Source organism: Xyrauchen texanus, chromosome 3, assembly GCF_025860055.1.
Source record: "Xyrauchen texanus isolate HMW12.3.18 chromosome 3, RBS_HiC_50CHRs, whole genome shotgun sequence".
Lineage (NCBI taxonomy): Eukaryota > Metazoa > Chordata > Actinopteri > Cypriniformes > Catostomidae > Xyrauchen > Xyrauchen texanus.
The window spans coordinates 26,863,554-26,885,542 of NC_068278.1; the positions used below are offsets into that span (position 1 = coordinate 26,863,554).

Consider the following 21,989-nt stretch of genomic DNA (forward strand, 5'->3'; position numbering starts at 1 on the left):
TGTTATTCAATTTTTTTTTATGACTTTACTGTTATTATGAAATGTAAAAAAAAATTAAATAATAATAATAAGTGACCCTCAATTTTTGACCAGTAGTATGTATTACAATATAGTTAAATCAAAATAAAAAATCAATACAATTGTATATATTTAATAACCATATTGTTATGCCTGTTTTTGAATAATCCAGTCAGTCAGTTAAATACTTAATAAATGAAAACAACTACTTTTTATGTAATTTTCTCTTTATATGGAACTTATATGGAAAAACATAGTCAAAGAAAAACAAATCTAAAAAAACAAAACAAATCAATTTTGTTTTAAATGAACCCTTAACTGCATGGCAATTTAACCAAACATTTATGTATTTGGCTTTTTAGAGACACAGCATGTATGTCTATCAAAAATGGATCGGATAGTGTAAACTTTGAAAATATTTACGACAATTAGAAAATAATAAAATAAAATATATTTGGATGTACACTGCCAAAAGTTTTTAATAATTTACAGATTTTGCTCTTATTGAAAGAAATTGGTACTTTTCTTCACCAAAGTGGCATTCAGTTTATCACAATATATAGTCAGGACATTAATAATGTGAAAAATTACTATTACAATTTGAAATGTTTTTTCCAGAACTTCTTAAACTACTACAAAGAGAGCTTTGCAGATCCTTGGCATTCTAGCTGTCAGTTTGTCCAGATTCTCAGGTGACCTTTCACCCCACACTTCCTGTAGCACTTGCCATAGATGTGACAGTCTTGTTGGGCACTTCTCACGCACCTTACAGAACCCACAAAAGTTAAATGGGGGTAATAACACATTACACTCTTTTCCTGTTATATGTTGTCCAATTTTTGTGTTTCTTTGCCCACTCTAATCTTTTCCTTTGGTTTTTCTGTTTCAAAAGTGACTTTTTCTTTGCAATTCTTCCCATAAGGCCTGCACCCCTGAGTCTTCTCTTAACTGTTGTACATGACACTAGATGTTGAACTGACAAGTTGAACTAGAGTCTCTGATGTACTTATCCTCTTGTTTAGGTGTACATCTGGCCTTCCACATCTTTCTGTCCTTGTTAGAACGAGTTGTCCTTTGTCTTTAAAGACTGTAGTGTACATCTTTGTATGAAATCATGTTTTTTGGCAATTTCCAGCATTGTGTAGCCTTCATTCTTCAAAACAATGATTGACTGATGAGTTTCTAGAGAAAGCTGTTTCTTTTTTGCCATTTTCTTACCCAATATTGACCTTAAGACATGCCAGTTTATTGCATACTGTGTGGCAACTAGAAAACAAAGACAATGTTAAGCTTCATTTAACGAACCAAATTGCTTTCAACTGTGTTTGATATAATGGCAAGTAATTTTCTAGTAGCAATTTAGCATCAAGGAGAAGGTGTTGGAGTGATGGCTGCTGGATTTGAGACCTGTCTAGATTTGATAAAAAAATTACTTTTTCAATTAGTGATGGTGCTGTTTTTTACATCAGTAATGTCCTGACTGTACTTTGTGATCAGTTGAATGCCACTTTGCTGAATTCCAATATCCTTCCTAAAATGCAAAATCTGTAAATTATTCCAAACTTTTGGCCACTAGTGTATATTGATGTTTTATTTTTTATATATCAAAGAGATAATGCAACAAATCAGGACAAATCTACCAAATATGGATGAGGTACGGGGTGAAATGGGGTCCTGGGTCTCTAAAGACCCGAGGTATGCGTTTAAGGGTTAACCTTACCATAATGCTACATTTCACATTATGCCACATTTTCAGTCTGATGTTGTTGACTAGTTTATTATTATTAACTTTCATCAAGAAACTCAGCAATGCAACAAAGTAAATAATACATGAGAAATTTTTTTCATTAGGCTCTAAATGATTTAAGAATAGAGAATATATGAATTTCTGAAGGCAAACATGGCCGTTATGTATTCTAATATCTAACATTATTTTAACAGAATTTTATTAAGGTGATGTGTAGTTTAAAAAACCTGCATGACACATCATTTTAGCTGTTTTCCTCATCAGTGTTGGTTAGAATGTCTGGCTGTCTAGCAGTTTGAGAGGTTTGACTTCATCCGTAGAGCTTTAAAGTAAAAAAAAACTTGCATTATCAAGAGAAACCGGATTGAGTAGTGCAAGTGATTCTGCACAAACTGGAAGCCTGCTGGACTCGCATGCACTTGCATGCTCTAGAGATGACGTATTCTACAATAATGTGAAATGAAGCTACGCTTGTCAGATGACAAGAATATTTAGAACACAAGATGAAAGTCATAAATTTGCTTAGGGGGATAAATGTAATTTAATTGGTTGTAAAATATCTACCGGTTTATCATGTCTACTGGTATATTGCCCACCGCTACTTATAAATAGTATCTTAAGTGATGCCAAGTTTGTCTGTTTTGGATGTTAAATCTCTATTCAAACAAAATACACATGTTGGACTGCAGGTTGTGTTGATGGCTACAGAAATATCAACACGTTTTTAGACTTTACCCCTGTGTCAGAAGGACCACAGATACAGAATGAAAATTGTTCAAAGGTACCCTGTTGAGCTGTAAAGCCAAAGTCTCCAATAAAAGATAAGGCAAAATCTTGGAATATTTACAGTAGCTTAATTTTTTTATTATGTCTCTCTAATGGTACACTTCACAAGGATTGATTATAGATGTTCTTTCTTTTTCCTAGTAAGTGATATTTGGAAAACTTTTGCAAAAATTCATGGTCAATAATGGTCATAGCTTGCTTACATGTTCATCCAGACATGCCGAGATAATTGGTTGCATAATTAAAATTAAATGTTTAATGTTCTTTGTGAATGGAAGAGAACATTAAAACAAGCACATCACTTCTTCTGTCCTTCAATCTAGAGAATGAATGATTGACCCTTCATCCACTCCATGCTTGCTATTTTCTTTCATGCATTGGACCTTTTCTCAGTAATTCTGCATTGTAGAAGGATGGTATATTTTGGTTTTGACCTGAATTATCTCCATTTCCCTTTCTTTCTCGTCTTATTTGTTCTCCGTGGCAGAGGTTCTGACTTTTTTTGGTCCCATCTGGCAGCTGCAAGACTTGTTTGTGTTGGCTGAGTTCGGCTTGTTCCAGTGCTTTGCTTCTCTTTCGTGGAACAGACCGAGGAGGAGGGGAGGCTCCGGTCCCTCTGTTCGCGTCCAGCAACCATGATAAAGAACCTCAGGCCATTAGCACTCTTGCTCCCTCTCAAAACAGAAGAATAAAAAACATTTTAGTCTAAAGGAAACCCACTCGGGCTTCCATTTTAACTAATATATTGGTGACTGGAATGCCCATTTGCTTGATTTAGGGCTGTTCATTTATAGAGATGCACTAGACAATTCAGCTGTTTTTTTTCTCTTGCTTGGATTCACTAATTTTACTTTGTTTACATTTGTGTTTATAAGTAACCCAGATTTGTAATGATTGTTAACAGACGTTGCCCCTTTGCACACTGACAAAACAATAACGTCACCTGCTTTGCACATTCTGATAACCCTAACAAGAACAGTGTTCCACACCTGCAGAGAAGGTATGGGTGTTATCAGATGTATGGCTACAGATGGAAGGGTCCAAAATTAGATCTTAATGCTCATCTTTGTTTATGCATTCTCATGAACACTGGCCTATGTGCTTTCATGGGAACTCGGGGAGTAATGGTTAGGGATGTCCCGATACGAAACTGGTATCGGAATCGGGTCCAATACCATACTCATTTACTTGCACTCGTAAAAATGTTCTGATACCAAAAAACTATACCATCTGACGTATGAATGTCATTACCTAAACATTCAGCTCACAAATTAAAATCACATCATGTCCTAGTGAGATTATTTAACAGCAAAAGCTGCAATTTAATGAGATAAATCTTTAGTTTAATCCAAAGTATGTGACATTTATGCACACTCCCGAGAGTCTTGCCTCAGTAATAGCTTCTCTTCCGCTATTCAACAGAGACAGCAGACAGTCTGCAATACTAGGTAACATTATTTTATAGATGGAATCAGGCAAACGTCCAGCTCACAGCACAACACCGACTCCTACACAAACTCAGAGTAAGACAAAAAAACAACAAAAAATGGATCATCTGAATCCCATCTGGCTAAGCGTGAACGTGATCCTGGATCCAAAGTTTTCAAGCTGTGAGTACGCATAAGGACAACAAAGATTTGTAAAACATGATCTGCAAAAAGTTCCCATTGTCCATATTTTCTTAAAGCTGTGCATGTGGATTTGTCAATGTTTTATTGAGGTCTTTCTAGGGATGTTCATGCTCTTAATGATGTGTGTGCATCTCAGAGAGAAACTGTACTTTATGTATATGGCAAACAGGAGGAAATAAAAAAAACGTCAGCAGACCTTTTAAAAAAAATTCTGATATCTAAACATCACTGACTTGACCATCATGTTTGGAGGATCGTGTTATTGCATTCTTGGTTAGGGACAGGTGGTATAACCAGCAAATTTTTGGTTGGCATGGACTGGTCGCAATGTACATTCACAAGTCAAATGTTTTTTTAATTTTTTTTATTGTTTTTGTTTATCCTTATGTGTGCATAGGACAGGGCTTTTTTAAATGTAACGTTAATACATGAGGGAGTAGGACATTTATTTCTTGCTGGACTAGCTTCTAGGCACAGATAAAACCCATCATAATAAGAGAGTGAGAGAGCGATGGACTTTACCATGATTTTCTTGGTGGATGCTCCCCATATGGTGTTTGATGGTACAAAATCATTCCTCCGCTTCATAGATAGGTTGATGAAATACAGCACATTTTAAGGTTAAGTGATGGGTTTTTTTTTGTGATGGGGAAACTATTCATAGCCCTATACTCTTGAAAATGTCAACTGTCTAAACGCTTTTTTGTCCTTTTTAAAGCAGATAACGCGACCCTCACAGGAAGAAAAGACAGAAGACAAGAACGAAGAGGACAAATCTGAGAAATTAGAGAAGAAAGAGGAAGAGGAAAAGGAAAAGAAGGAAGAGGAGGAGAAAGATGAAAAAGAGGACCCTAAGTAAGTCCTGTATTTTATTTCCCTTTTGTTTTTCTGTTGTAATTGACCTCGTTACCCCTTTTGCTCCAACTCTTCTTTGACTTATCAAAGGCCATGTACACAAGGCTAAGTTCTGGGAGTGACAACTGCATTTAAATACAGGAGTGAATCCCTTAAGTCACTGCTGTATGTGTATGCAATACAGAATTCATTTTTAATTAATTGTGTATCTCTGCTGTTTTTTTTTTTCTCTTGCTGTGATCAAACAGGCCTCTTAACCAGGGCCCAGACCCTCTCTTAACAAAAGGTACTATTCATAACCCTGGTTCTCTGAATGAGTGTGCACGAGCGTGTCACTGTAATGGAGCGACGGAGATTGCGTAATGGGCTGAAATGGAGGGATGAAACCCACTTCACGAATGCCTTCATTCTCAGAAGGCCCAAAGGCTAAACCTGAATAGCTGATGCCATAATATCCTGTAACCTGAGACATGTGCGATATTGCGCTTTCGTCCACTCTTTGAATTGTAAAAGACAATTCATTAGAGAGAAAACGCACTCTTGTGATAGGCGCACCTGCATGGAGGTTGAATTTAGCTCCAGACACGGGAACATAACACACTGAACGTGTGTAAAATTGCTCTTGTTCACATTCACTCTGAAGCCGAGCGATGTAATGTGCACACGGCGAGTGTCTTGCACCACTTTCACTTTGGAATTGGCTATGATCAGCCAAACCTCTATATATATTAGGATAATTAGACCCGTTATTCTCAGTGGAGCTAAGCCCACCTCCACACATAGACGGAACTCCCTCTAACTCAGCGGTTGGCTGAAATTAAGGACTATGAATTCGTAACATATGCCCTAATAGAAGAAATGAATAACTTTTCTGTGCGGGGAATATATGCTAATATGGAAAAAAGCATCTTTCAGATTGACTGATGTGAACCAGGCGTTCTGATGAATTGAGCGAGAAAGGCTGCTGTGCGTTAACTACAGTTGCAACGGTATACCACGGCATGAAATTTGACGGTTGTCATACCATTTACATTTGCTTATCTACGGTATTGAGAAAAAAATGCAACCGGACAGAGAATCTCACATGCGCGTACGCATCTCCTTTCCTACTTTTCTGCCTGTCAGACTCGCCAACTTGCGTCCCACACACACGCAGTGGAGAAAATGTCAGAGAGAGGCGAGAGGGTCTGACATGAGTGTGTGTGTGTGAATCAAAGCAGAGTTTCTCAACTGGTCTAATCGGACTTGGTCGTGGACCGCAGGGAAAGAACAATGCCATGGTTCTCCCATTGAAGATATTTGGGCGGCTGCCCAAGTGATGGCCTATTTACGACTACCGAGGCAGATTTAATGATGATCTCGCAAACAGCTAAAGTCTTCTCATCTGCACTTTCGCACGAGTGTAACGAGCTTGCGATCGTGATCTGCTCTTCTCTCTGGCACGCGTGCCCTCAATATTACGGAGCGCAGACCTCAAAACTGATGTGACCAATTTCAATTCTAGTGAGCCTTTTCTAGCTTAAAGCGTTACGGAGATTGTCAAGTAAAACCTCTCAAACAGTAGCAGCCCTGACATGCCAAACAGCACTGAGGAGGAAAAGAGCAACACTGTACTATGTGCCATCACCTTTACAAAATTGTTTCATGATTTTACATACAAAAGTTACATAAAAGTAACTGATATTTTGACAAAATGTTATAGTTTCATATGAAATAATCTAAAGGTAGAATCTATTAGACCTCCTTTTATATCAACAGTGGCAGTTTTAGTTAAAGTTTCAAGATGTTTCAGCTAGTATTTATTTTTCATAAATAATATAATTTGTTATTATTATTACTATTATTTAAGACAAGCACACTGACCTAACCATGGTAATGAGGAGCCTTTCCTCCTGTGTAATATGTATTTTCTGTTTAAAATTAGGAAACAAACGGGATTATTATGGGCTCATATAATATGCTTTTCAATTTTTAAAAGGGGGGAGAGAAAACTTCCTTCCTAAAATAGTTTTTTCCAAGTTTCAATTTAATAAAGTGTTTGCTCAAAATAAATACATAAATAACCCTTCTGTTTTCACTGATAATAGTAATTGTGTAATACCATGAAACCGTAATATTTTCTGATACTGAATGATACCATACTGAACTGATACCATTGCAACCCTGATAAAAAAAAAAAAAACTGAGAAAAACATAACAAATACACAACAAATCAACATTTAACCCCCATTAATATCCCTCCCTAATCACCAACCCCACTCCTAAAATTCTATACAGATTTTGTGAGACAGAAATATACAGCAAAATATTGTCCATAAAACAAACTCCAGCCAATAAGCGGAATAAACACACAAAATGTGTAGATGAATCCACAAAATTGTTCTGAAGGAGTTTTCCTCCACAGAAAAAGCTCCAGCCGCTAGCGGAACAGCACAAAAAAAATAACAATTTCAGTTTCCTCGGACAGTCAAACAAATGTTCAGTAAGCTGGCCCATTCGGCTGATAAATGAGTGCAACAAAAGACACAATTACTCCAATATCCTGCAAGAGATGTTCCACAAAACAAACTCCACACCACAGGAGGCATAAGCACCAAAAACATGCATATTTATCACAAGATCTTTATGGGATGATCGCAGAAATTTGGCCAGAATTGATTGGGGCCTCTCTCCCTCAGCCAATCTCCGAACCAGGACCCTGTGAGTGGCTACAGTGGCTACAATTTTCTGTGAATTCTAGAGCCTCCTCTGCTTGTTTGAGTCCCATGCAAATGACACTGAAAGGATCTGGGTCTGTGATTGGGGCGGCGCACATGACTGGTTATCCCCGGAGGTAGCCGTGGGTTTAGAAAGTGCCATAGTAGAGAAAAAAACTCATGGCGGGCAGCCATGGATCAGGGGAAAAAGGTGAGGGAGAAAGGCAGGAAGCCTGAGTATTAGGAAGTGAGCGTGGGCGACTTGCAGCAAATAAAACACAGCTAACCTGGCTGAAGCAAGACAGTCACATTTGGCAGAGGCTGATCTTAATGATGTGTCCGCCTGTAGACAAATATTGAAAGTCCAATAATCCAATTGAGAGTGAAAACAGAGGTAGCGAGAAGCGAATGTCAACTGAGGAACAGCAGCGCGTGCATGTCCTTATATGCACTCAGGTAAGGGGCGGGCCCTACCTGGCATAGGACACGTGCTTCTGTCTGTTTAGCCAGACTTGGTGCAATTGGATGCTTCTGCAGAGGTCAGGTATGGATGCCCTTCCTGAACACAAGATGATGAGAGATCTCCCTCTGGTCATGGTTTATCTCATGCTGTAAATCACTGATCTCTAGTCAGCTCAGCTCTGACTTATTGTCTTTCATCAGGTGGCAGAGAAAATTTTCTCCCTCGTATTAGAAATAACCTTTTCACTTAAATGGGACATTTGACCCAATTTAATTCGTGCTGAAACGGGTAAATGTTTTTCAGTCCAATTGCTTTTATCATAAACTGAAAACTCAACAAAATGATTGACAATAGTGATGGGCATGAGTATTTGAAAGTAACAGCGTTTGGAAGTGACAGCAATGATCGAACTATGAGTGATAATGAAAATGTATGACGTGACTTTTCACTAAATTCGAAGCTCAGTGACAACTATACACTAACGTGTCAAAGAGGGGCCTTGGAGATTGAGATTGATTACGTTGTGATTTTCAGCGGAACCTTGATTTTCAACAGAGACTTCATAGCAGCCAAACTGATAAACTTTGCTGCAAAGCTAGTGTTTGTTCTACAGGTTTACGATTGTCAAAAGAGAGTGTAAATCAGTGTTTTCAACACCTGTCTCTGCAAATGTTGGTTAAACAAGTTTTATTATCATTTAATGTATGGACTTTGACTCATGAATGTGTATTATTTGATAAAAGTGAATGTTTATCATTGACTGTAAATCTCCCCGGGTGTCGACATGTTTGTGTGACACAACTGCATTTCAGCAAAATCGAAGTTCCTGCCGGAGTTTCCAAGTTGGAAGTCCGACATGAAGTGGTGTTCCATTGCACTTTTCTTGGTAGGAAGTTGGAAAATCTGAGTTGAATGGAAAGCAGCATAAATAATCATTATAGCAACAAGCTCTGACACTGGAGCAGAAAGCGCTCAACACTGCGTGCACACACACCAGGCTAGTTATTCTTTTCAAACAGCTAGATGGAGCGCAGCTGAATGGGACTGAGCGCAGGGTCTTTAAAACTATTTTCACTTTAAAACCATTTTAAAAACGCAGTGGTTATGGCATCGTCGGTCAAGCAAACCATGGTTTGTAAATACACCATTCAGAGAGCCATGATGAATACAGTGGTGCGCCTACTAAGATAATTATGGTAACCTGAAGGAAGAGTCTCACTTTCTGAGCATTCTTTCATTGAGTTAGCCAGCGAGTCTTTACATAATGGCAAAAAATTATGCATTATATTTTTTATTATCTTTTGTACTTATTGTAAAAGATTACAATATAACAGTCTATAATAATAAACAGGCAAGACACTGGAACAACGAGATGCAATGCAGCAGCCAAATACTTATGTTCGACATATAAGTGCATTCATGTATATGCCCCTTAGAGTACTCAACAAATTCTCGAGTAGACCAAATTTCCAAAATGCCCATCTCTATTTGACACAGTGTCTTTCTCGCTCCACTGTTACACCAGTACTTCATCTGCAGATCTGCAAATGAAATCACAAAGTTTTTGTCTTGTTTTCCATTTAAAATTGTCTAAAATTCCTTAAAATGAGATAAATTTACTTGAGAATCAACATCTAATATATTTAGACTTGCTTTAAGAGAATGTATCTTAAATATAAGTGTATTGGTTATTTGAACTTTAGTAAAGCTATAACGCATTAAATATAACTGCATTTAAGATGTAACACCGGGGTGTTTCTTTTAAAGAGCTCCGACTCCGCTTATTCCACAACGAATGTATTTGTTATTTTTGTATAATTCCCTTGTACTTTGCAATCTACATAAGATGAAGCTGAGAAAGTTTAGAGTGCATCTGGACTGTGATCTGTGTAATTCTTCCTCTCCTCAGTCAGGCGTGAACTGCAGTGCTGCTCTCACGAGTCATCATTACAGTTTAATGTGATCTCATGTTATGTTAAATGAGATCAAATGACTATTCGACAATGAAAATTTTTGTCGACAATTTTTTGTTGTCGATAACATCACTAATCGTTTCAGCCCTACTCCGCTCTAAATTATTTAATCAGCTAGAAATAATGAGCAACTGGGAAAAGTCATGGAAATTCATGTGCCAAATGTGTTAGAACCCGGTTTCATTTAATCGAGTTCAGCAAAAAGTAGAGTCTTAATTCCTCCTATTTACCTTCACAGGGAAATCAGCAAAGACAAAGAGAAGTGTGAGGGAGAAGAGGAGGAGGGAAAGGAACAGAGCACGCCGCGTGGCCGAAAGACCGCCAATAGCCAGGGGCGCCGCAAGGGCCGCATCACCACCCGCTCTATGGCCAATAATGAGGCTACATCTATGGTGGCTGAGGAACTGCCTCCACCTCCACCACCACCTGAACCAGGTAACAGTCATAGATTCATGTACATTAATGGTTTTGTCAATAAATCATTCTTTTGAACTGCTTCTTTCCAATGATTCGGTCAAACTAGTTCATGAAGTGTTTATTAATCACTTACTAAAACTGACGTGGGTGACATGTAGGCCTGTCGCAATTATTAAATAATCATCTGATTATTTTGCACTTTAAATTCCAATCACATTTTACTGTCCAAATAAGGAACTGAATGCCACATTTGAATGTCTTATTCAGTTGAACTCTGACAGCACTTAATGCAGCTTCTGAAGACCATGTGAACTTCAGCGAAAATATAAATGAGAGTTTTAGTGAATGCAAAGTGCTCTGGTTTCACTTTAATTTAACAATCGTGTAATGGCGAATGTTATTGTCCATTTAAATATGGGTTCATTGTTAATGATACGCAGTGACCGGTGTCACGCCCGAGATGATACTGAATAAACACAGAATCTCAAAGGTCTTTCATGTGAGATCAGGGCTTATCTGTTTAATCAGAGAGCCTTAAAGTAATGTGTGAAAGTGAATAAATTTGGATAGAAATATTTTACTGTTGCATACTTATAATGTAACTTAATTTATAATATAATAGCCATTAAGGTTGGCAGGGTTCCAACAACAACAGTGTAAATGCAAATGGACCAAGACTAAAGATGAATTTTGAAATATTTAGATTTTTTAAATAATATATGTCATTCATAAGTTTTTAAAGCCTTAAGGGAAATCATGTAAAAGTTAAGGTTTATTAAGTTATGACAAAAGCATGACAATTTGTATGACAGTTAATCGTCATAATCATGAAAGCCCTAAAACGGACAATTAATCGCCGTAATAGTCATAATCGTGAAAGCCCTAAAATGGACAATTAATCGTCATAATTGTAATTATCTGTTTGACAGTTAATCGTCAGCCAAATGTCGTAATCGTGACAGCCCTACTGAGATGTAACTAAATCAAAAACATAGTGCTAAACAGCAGCGTTTAAAGTTGCATTCGGTTATTTTATCCCAAAAAATGTATTGTTAAATGATGCACAGGAACACCTGGGAACTGTTGAAGACCAGATTATTGAAGAATAGTTTTTCCAGTTTTTTTTAAATGATCTGTCTTAACAGACTGATTCACTAAAATGAAACAGACTTCCCTACACTAGGAAACATGTACACACTAGTATAAATTAAGTTCTGATGGTTTATTTTCTGTGTGTGTGTGTGTGTGTGTGTGTGTGTGTGTGTGTGTGTGTGTGTGTGTGTGTGTTAGTTCTGCCAGAGCCAACTCATCCCTCTAAACCTGAGCCAGTTCAGAAACCTGCACGAGAGCCTGCAAAGCCTATTCCTCCACCCAGCACAGACCCACGAGGTAAACGGCATTTATTTTAAATTTTTTTTCTCACACACACTATTCCTCTCTGTTTTTTTCTGTTTACATAAGTTCACACTTCTCAGAAAGGTGTGTCTGGTTAGTTCTATGATGACTGTCTGCTGATTCTGCATTTCTTTTATGGAATGGTGATTGTGAGTGTGTTTATCTGTAACCTCATTTTGAAGCCTGAAAATTACATATTTTATTCCTTTATCTGACCACAGTGAGGTTTGTGTGTGTAACTGGGGTTGGTAGTGATAGGAAGGCTGTCGTGGAGAAACAGAGTGATGGGGACTCTGGTTAGTTGAGGCTTTTGATCTCCATCACAGCCTGGAGAACAAAACCACAGCTCCTCAGCACCATTTTTCATCTGATCTTCAAACTGTTACGACATCCAGAGCTTTTCTCTTAATTTTAGTGTTTATTCCTTTTGTACTCACTCTCATCCTCTCCTTTCTGCTCTTTTTTTTTTTTTTCTTCATTTTTTTTCCTGTTGCTCTTTTGCTCCATTCCTTCCTATCTCCGAATCTCTTCTCCTCTTCCTGCCACCCAACGCTAGACTCTCAAGGTCTCTGAGTTTATGTTGCCATGGTGACAGCGGGTGGAGGGATCGCCATGGAGACAATAATGAGAGGCAGGTAAACACGGCGAGTCTCAGGAGGAGTTTGGTTAGAGCGAAAAAGGGTAATGACAGACTGGCGTGATTGTTTCGTTTGAGTTTTGTTAGATAAATAACGCTAATTATGTTTGCCACTAAATGCATTTGATGTCCCTGTCAGAAAGTGTCAAATGAGGCTAATTACTGCACCTTGCAGTGTAGAGTGGTTGCTGCTCGTGTTTTGTCTTTCCCGCTGTTCAGAGACTGACTGCTTCCCATCTCCTGTTCCACCTCTATCATCTCCACTCCCTTATGCTGAATATATTGTGATCAGATGGGCCAGTAATGCTGTTAAACCTCAAACCCTCATGGTTTGTATGAGAAAAGATGACTCTGTAATGCCTTGTGATTGAAAAGAGGGGCCGATCTCTGATGGGATTTGTGCCAGAGCTTGATTTTATCTCTGGGGTTCTCAAGTGTTTGTGCAAGTTCTTGTTTTCATGCTTTTGTAAACTTGTAACAAGGGGGTTAAAGGAATAGTTCTCCCAAAAGTGTACATTGTCATCATTCACTCACCTTCATGTTGTTCCAAACCTGTGTGACTGATGGACTTTGGAACATGGAGGAAAGGCATGATGTTAGCCACCATTCACCAGAGTCGTACAGCTTTGGATCAAAATCAGGGTGAATAAATGATCACAGAATTTTCAGTTTTGGCTGAACTACCACTTTAAAAGTTAAGAGCCAGATGCATCTGATCTAAAGCTCTGATTCCATGTCTAAACCCTGATCAACAAGACAAAAGCATACAGAATGACTGTACAAGCATAACGCACATGCACTCAGGGGTCATGGGGCAATGTAAATTATGTCTAGTGGGTTACCAAAGAGCCGTTTATTTGAAGAGATTTAGTGGAGACGTCCTGCACAAGTCATCTAAACACTGTGGAGACACTCACTCGCACTCTTGCATAAATGTCAGAGGTTCACACTGCTAAATCTGTCGTAGTGTTTAGTCAATCTCAAGGAGACCCTCAGAAAGGGAGGGAGAGCGAGCATGGGCTTTATCTCTACTGCGCTGTCTCACTGTAGTTGAGTGGAAATTACGTAGGGAGGGGTTGTTGCATTGCTTGGTTCAGCTCTGCTACTGTTATGAGACAGACTGCCTAATGATATGGGTGTGTGTGGGGGATGTGTGTGTGTTGGTTTGTGTGTGTTGGTCTTGGATCCAAAAGGGTGGTGCTTGTGCACTCCACTGTCTGAGATCAGCTGACTGGGCTTTCCAAGAGCGAGAGAACTAGAGAGAAAGACTGGAGCAAAAGAGAGGTGAGACTGTTGAGTTGTGTCCAGCGAGCACAAGGAAGGGAAAGCAATAAACAGGGCAAAGGACAGAAATCGGGTAAGTGCGAAAGCAAGGGTTAGGGAGGGAGTAGGTCTCTCTGCAGCTCGTGAGTGTAAACCGACCGAGAGGGAGGATGTGAGATGAGCTGTGTCATGTAGAACTGGATGAGTTATAACTCACTGTTGTTGCTGACGACGGTGTGTATCACTACAGGCGCAGTTGAAGCTGGAGAGACATCTCGCTGGACGGAGGAGGAGATGGAGTTTGCCAAAAAAGGTACTGCTTGACTTCTACTTGGTCTTTGTGTGCTCTCTTGCCCCACTCCTTCTCTCTTTCTCTGTTTTTTAATTGGTTCTGTCTGATCTTCACACATGAACAAACACTCCACCACACTTCTCTCTCTCTCTCTCTCTCTCTCTCTCTGTCTCTCTCTGTCTTTTAAATGTTTTTTTTTTATATATTTTTTTTTTTTTTTTTAGTCTCTGATGTCTCATGTATTGGGGGAAGTTGGTTGGGTTAATGTGGGTTTGTTAGCATCCTCTTTGTAGTGATCTATTCATATCAGGACTGTACCGAAGAAACTAAAGTAACTTTGTGAGCGTTTGACACACTAGAACTTTAGAGGAAGATCCTAAAGACCGTTTATTAAACCAAGCGTTCTAACCTACTCCTGTGTTTAAGGACAAATGTTCGTCTCAGCGTAAAAACATTTTACAAAACATGTCCAGGTCACATTCCAACCCAAAATCAAATGAAGAAAATAAGACATTGTAGAACCCTAATTATGAGAACCCTCATATTACGACCATTATGGTGTTTTACATTTTGACTTTTTCATGACGAAAATATGGTATTTGTTTTACTGCCTTCAATTTATATTGATTCAAACTTAAAAAAAATCTTTGTAAAACTTATGGTAACACACTAATGAGAATACAAAAAAAATCACCCTTGAGAATTAAGGGAATTACAGATTTTTTATTTTTAAAAGGACAATTCAATGTAAATGTCTGCCTTACCATAAATACTCCATGTTGTCCATTTAGGTATATCCTTTATTTTCATCAAGGAGCTTATTTTATGGAAATTGCATTGTTTATCTGCCATACAAAGTTAGCAACAAACCAAAACTTTTTATCATCGTATTTCAAACATTTGACTTTTTTATTAACAATTCAAGTGAAGCTTTTTGATGTGACAATGCACAATTCAGAAACAATAATATGCGCAGAATAGAGGGTGAAAATCCAGAAAGTGGCATTAATATGACACGGTGAACAATATAAAATGCTTTGAAACTTCCAAACTTTGATCTCTGAGACAAAAGTGTGATGTCAATTAAGGCTGCACTACAGACCTATTTAAAAAAGTCTATGCCAATTAGTACTGGGTAAAAATATAGATTTTCCAATGCATTCCAATCTTCATTTGAACGATCTCGATCCTTAAATCCCAAGATCAATCTTTAACTATATGCACAACTCTCTACAATGCGAGTAAATCACTCTCATAAGAGACCAAATTTCACATCATTCAACTAAATTGTTGATCAGCCACTTGCTGGTAAAAGAAATAGTAGATTTCCCTCACCTGTCATTTTAGTATAGCGGTGAAGCTAGGTCTTTTACTGCATGTTGAGAGTTCATGTTTGGTTTCTTTCATTCCTTGTAATGTGTCCAAAAAGGAGACCCACGCAATCCATTTGCCATTGAATAATATCTCTTTTTATATCCTTTGTTATTTACGGTCAATTGTTGATAAACAAACAAACAAACAAACAAAGATTTAATTCAAATCATGAATTGCACAGATGAGGTAAAGAAGCTATTCTAGTCCTCTCTCATTGATATATGCTCATATACAGATACTTATAACAGAACTGCTGGTTTCCTTAAAGAGACAGTATCGATTTTAAATCTACAAATCAAATCAATGTAAATACTTGTAAATGGTATAAATTATGCATTAAAAAACTAACAGCTATAAATCTTTGATACAAGTATATGTGCGAGCCATAAAGTCAGTTGACATCCTGAAATTAAAAGTTTGTTACAATCTTGTGTAGTTTTCCTGTGGACTTCAAGAACAGGATCAAATAAGCACATTCAATTCATATTAAGCTTTATTGGCAAGATAAACTTAAATGTACATCGCCAGTGCATTATTAGATGCGTGCTAGCCATTCGAGCATCATGAGCCGGCAGCGCTTCGTCTTTTGTTAGTCATGCGAGTAAACAAACGCTCCTGCTTTGCTTCAGTCAGGCTGCGCGGATGACAGCCTACATTCAGTGTTTCATTTGTTTATTTTTGCTTTCAGAACAACACTTGGTGTAATAAGGAAAACATCACTATTAATCCTTGAGATTTCCAATCCAGCATACAGGTACACCCTCCTTAAATCATGGTCACTCAAAATGACATGAAACGATTAAAAGAGAAAACAAACCTACATCGTGCGGTTCAAAAATCTTCATAACAACAACAACAACACAGCCATTGACCAGGAAAGTAAAAAATGGCACTCCATGTCAAAAAGGTTGCCCACCCCTGGTGTCGATTTATGAAACTTTTGCATACCCAGCCACAGTATTGCTGCAATGAATGCATTGAATCACCATTTTAAGTCTGTTTGTTAGTCTGTTACTCTGAATTAAACAAAATGATGTGACTAAAGCAATGACTCCAGCAGAAACTTCACCATTATTTTCATATGCTGAAGCGCTTATGACAGAAGTCACTGCTTCAGCTGTTTGTGATTGGCTGCCACCTGCTGTTTTCCACATCTCATTTGCGTAACTTTGCTAATTTCTCAACTTTTTAATGCTCTTGGCTGTTCTCAAGGCTTGATCTATAATTAAATAATCCGCTGTCAATCCCACAATTCCCCACGCATGCGTTGTGCTCAACTTCCATAGGAAAGAAATGAAAAATGCCTGCTCAGCTCTGCTCAAAACGCACCAGTGGACACATACTGTGAGCATTTCCATAGCTTGCCCGTATCTCTCCCACACCTGGCACACTACTTGAGGTTGAAGTCTCCATTCTTCATACAATAAATCCGCTCCCGTTTTTATTATGCCCAGGAAATGTGTCGTGTGTAATAAGCATGCACTGCTTCACACAATCAATTACTGTGCTAGGATGTGCAGTCAGGTCAAACATTTACCTCCTGAAATATATGCCAATTTTAGTCAAAGGAAGTGAAACTAGAAACGGATACTTTTTAATTTCATTTCATTGCATTAAACAGTCAACAATTAATTGCAGAAATCAACGCATGCATGCACGTGTTAAAATCCCCAGCTCTAATATGTACTTTTACATTTGTAAGATATGATGATAGTGTTTGTAGGAGTTCAATTTGCATGCGCACACACACAGACAAATAAACATATTTAAGTGCAATAAATGTTTGTATTAATAAAAAATTAAACCGTCATAGAAGCATTTACACAAGCTTACACTTTAGTGCTTTTTAAAGCATAAGAGTTTCCACAAGGGTTCTCAGGTCAGAATATGGTTAACTTTTCTTCTCCTCCCTCTGTCTTTGTTCTTTTTCAGTCCTCTCTTATAAAGCCGCTGAAGATTAGTCCACGGAGGACCGTGTCTGCGCGTGCATTTGGTTACATGTGTGCGCGTGTGCGCTCGTGTGCATGCATGTCTTTCCCTGTATCTACAGGCTTTTGCTTTGCACCAACCTCTGGTGAGCCCTGAGGTTCACTGTTCACTGCACAGTTCAGAACAGCCTAACATGACTCTGCACTAGGGGAACTCCACACTGAGTTCTCTAGTAATTGTTTGAAGAAGTGAAAGGTGAAGTGTAGTTTCCACATGTTAGTGTCACCAAACATAAAAAAAGTTAAATAATTATACTGGTTTCCTGAACAGTCTTCTGCCATTGGTCGGGCAAACAGATTTTCTGGCCTTAAACTCATTGTTTGAGTCATTGTTACATGAGAGTTTGATTGAGAATATTTATAGTCTTTCTAAACAAGAACAACTGTTGAGCAATGCCACTGTGTAGTTTAAATATTTGTGCTTTTAACCTTATTTATTGTAGTTCTTTGTCTCAAAGTGTCTGGCATGTGCTCAGCCATACTTCCCACAAATTTGTCCAGTGGGATTTAAGCATATGTAAATGCTGACAAAAATCTGGATCTGAAGTGGAGGCAATGTTAAGCGCTACAATGGCGTCTTTTTTATGTGCGAACCATCACACCCGTACAGACACAGTAAGCATAAACCAGGTTTTACTCTGCCACACAACTCCAGGAGAGAGATAACAAAGAAAATCTTTGAGCTGTATCATGGACAGCATGTGCCATAAACCACTGTGTCTTGAACAGTGTTGTTTGCTGTGATTTAATCCTGTACTCATTCAGTATACAATGCACACTTTCATTATGCCTCATGGTGCTATCTGTGGCCTCTTTTCCAGCACACTGTGGGCAACGTCTACAACAAGTGATTACTGATTCAGTCATTGTTTAGCTAAAAGCAGTTACACCTCAGAGCTTCAGTACCAGACCTCTTATGGAGGGAAGACCCTAGCCAGTCCATGGGATTGCACATAAAGGGCTGATAGTGTGAAGTACAATTTCTCATTTTTTTCAGTTAACATTTGTCAAGAAACTTATGAAAATCACTCTAAAACCTCAGTGTCATTCAGGGACATGTGGTTCTTAATTGTACATACAGGAGCTTTGAGTGTTTAATGACTTACAAGACCTTGGGCTGGGTTTAAAACAAGATGCATACAAATTGGAGACAGTAGATGTAGCAGTGGAGAATTGGGCATCTAAATTGGGCAACTTTTTTGCTTTTAGAGCATTAGTTAAAATGTTTGGTTAACTCATTTTGGGGTTGGATCATCTTTACTGGAATTGCCTAGTAGCATGGTTACAGCAGTAATGCAAAAACGCATGTCAAGTATGTTCAACCGGACCACATGTTGACAATGTTTTGCCCAAGATATCTTATCTGTGAACGCCTACTTGTGTAAAATAAATTTTTTGGCCTAAGTGTTAAGTTGGTGCCAGAATAGGTCAGAAACGGCAAAATTTCAGCAGCAATTGTCGGTTTGTCATCCCCTACTGTTATTAAGCTGTTTAAAGTCGGTTTGTGTCGCTAGCTTTAGAGGTAGTGCAGCCTTTGTTTAGATACCTATGGATAGCAGTCTCTTTCTGATTTCTTAACCTCATATTGGTAATTTAATTGTATCCTATGCAACCTGAAGTAATAATTGCGACACTAATGTGTTTTCTTGTTGAATACTTTGAAATCAGATAATTCTGCTCATCAGGACAGAATTCAGCTAATCAGGTTGCCTGAACCTTATGGTGCCCTGCACGTCCTGCCTCAACAAGTTCATCCATTCCTGCTAAGATGGCAGGATTAGCTGCACCAATGAGGCAGAATAAGTGGCACTGTCAGTTCTGACTGAAACCCATGTTCACATGATGTAATACAGATAGATGGTTAATGGCTAGGTTTTGGAGCCCAGAACCAGTTGTTGTTCAGAAGGGTCATGATTATCATGACTTTCGGTACCGTTAACTGTTCTTGTACGTGACATTTTCTGCCAGTGTGGATCAAACACTTTTCTAAAATATTTGGACTGTGTTTTTTCTGCAGTGCATTTTAGTGGCAGCACTGCCCCCTACTGAATCTAGAGCGTAAAAGCATGCAGAGACTCCTCTCAGCCTGAGACTTTTAAATCTACAGCATAAAACGTCCGGCCCTTCTGGTGTGGTCTGATTCCTGAACAAATGACTCCTATGAGCCGTTTCATTTTAATGAATCAAAACACTTATAGATCAGTCATAGCAGTTACTGAATTAATCTTATACTGATGCGCATGTTTTGAATTTCCAACTTGAATAGAAATATTTTGAAGTCTCACAAGAATGAAGTACAACACTTGGCTAAATAACACAGTCTAAACTGTGTCTGGAACTGTTACAATGTTTATTTAATGTTGTACTTCAGACATGTGAGACTTCAATCAGGCAGTGCAGTTATTAACTGATTGTTCATATGACACTGTGCAGTTAAAAATACATGTGAGTTTTGATATAATCAGTGGAATAATATAATAATATAAATGTTGTCAAATTTCTTGTAAAAAAAAAATTTATTATATAGTTAGGATGAATTTGGATTGCATTAATGCCACTAAAATTTATGCAAACATACCTTTTTAGAATTGTAAGAATTGTCTAAAATGTATTTCTGATCTGCTCTGTAGAAATCTGAAATGATCTCATCATTTGGAAACAGGCTGCTGAGGCTGATTTCTTATTTTCAAATACTTCCTCGAAAGAATTAAGAGGAATCTAAAACTGTATTGTTAAGATTGCTAAATTCCTTATGATTCCTATCTCTATTAATGGCAGTGTGTCATCTCTTTTCTCCATGTTGTAGTGGGATCCTGATTGAATGTTGTCTTGGCTTACACCATACAGTAGCATCTATTATTGTAAGCTCAGGAATATTGGCACAATCCACAATTTCCCACATGGCGTCCGTCCATCTATCAAGTCATTACTTGCTCATGCTTCTTGATCAATGCGACCATTACTACAGTTGATGCCCAGATATTTTTTCTAGATTGCACCTTAACCACTCATGGCGTGCTCATTCTTCAATACAGGGCTGGTTGAACATGGTAGGAACTGGTCAGCCATTGCTAAGATGGTAGGCAGTAAGAGTGAAGCTCAGTGTAAGAACTTCTACTTCAACTACAAGAGACGGCACAACCTAGACAATCTACTACAGCAACACAAGGTACAGAAATAGCATTCATGAATCTAACTATTCAAACGAACATTCCAGTTACATACTCTTAATTTCTGTACATGGATAGTTTTATGGACCTTATTCAGAGTAGTGCCATATAAAAATTTTGACGAGAATGAAAATGAGGCCGTAAGGATAGAAGTACAGTTTCTTCAATGGGTTGTACATTTGTTGAAATTGCTGTTGATTGTTCAGCTGACGAAACACTGAAAATAAATCTTTCCATACAGTTTTCAGTAGACCAAATTTTTTAGATGTGATCTAGGCCATTATAAAGACTATAAATCTATCCCTCACAGCCTCATTTTCATTCTCATAAAGGCTAATATGGCATCTACCCCCACAACAGTCTTTTGGCCTTTTATTAGGAACCAAATCTTGTATGCAAGTGTCTCATCATGAATAAACATTGATCATGCCATAATGAATCAGAAGTTTCTTTTAACAACTACTTACAAAGACATTTTTATTAGAAATTTTGACTTGAGTGCAGCACATATCTAGGCATATCTGATGGTTTTTGTACCTCGTGTGTTGTCGTGTGCAGGGTTCCAGGCAGCTCCGCGGAAATCGAGACTCATCACAGAGTGACCCCATGCCTGATGATGATGAGGAGAGTGATGGTAAGATTGCCCAAAAATAAATTCAATATTAGCCCAATAGTTATCATGCACTTGCATTTTTAGATTAAAATATTAAACCGTTAAAAGCATTACGGATTAAAAAGGCTGATTGTGTCCTTTTTCACTGCCAACACGTTCTCTGAATAGCATGAAACATTTTCCAGTTATAACCTACTCTCTAGACTTTGACATGACTTGTAAAAAATATGCCATGTCTTACCAACTAGATAAAAACAGTACATATATTAAAAATGTCATTTTTAAGGAAATACAGCATGTCGGGAAAAACATTATGAAATGTCATTATGATATGGCAGAAATAAAAAGTGATTTGAAATGTCAGTCATTTTTGAAAAAACTTCAATTCAAATGTTATTCAAAACGCATTGCTTTTGTAATATAAACTTCATCAACTCCATAAAGAAAAGTTATTAATTTGCAGGCCCTGGAATTAAGCTTAAGTTTTCTTTTGAAATAAAATTATAGTGGGCATAGACCCCATTAAACAACCTTACGATTATGATTCAACTTTATTGTCATTGTGCAGAGTACAGGTACAGAGCAAATGAAATGCAGTTTTCGCATATCCCAACTAAGCTGGGGTCAGAGCGCAGGGTCAGCCGTGAAACGGCGCCTATCTCCTATCTGGA

The 21,989-nt window shown here is 38.0% G+C and overlaps 1 protein-coding gene across 10 annotated transcripts in view; it reads left to right on the forward strand.

Moving 5' to 3' along the window:
* Window positions 1-21,989, forward strand: part of LOC127622859 (nuclear receptor corepressor 1-like) — a 135,123-nt gene that overhangs the window by 63,089 nt on the left and 50,045 nt on the right. For 9 of the 10 annotated variants that reach the window (XM_052096990.1, XM_052096983.1, XM_052097008.1 and 6 more), the window contains exons 15-20: window positions 4,901-5,037; window positions 10,408-10,604; window positions 11,877-11,975; window positions 14,132-14,194; window positions 20,571-20,704; window positions 21,264-21,339. In XM_052096990.1, the coding sequence (XP_051952950.1) occupies window positions 4,901-5,037; window positions 10,408-10,604; window positions 11,877-11,975; window positions 14,132-14,194; window positions 20,571-20,704; window positions 21,264-21,339 (706 nt within the window). The remainder of the gene's footprint in view (window positions 1-4,900; window positions 5,038-10,407; window positions 10,605-11,876; window positions 11,976-14,131; window positions 14,195-20,570; window positions 20,705-21,263; window positions 21,340-21,989) is intronic. The other variant, XM_052097016.1, reaches the window with a different exon arrangement.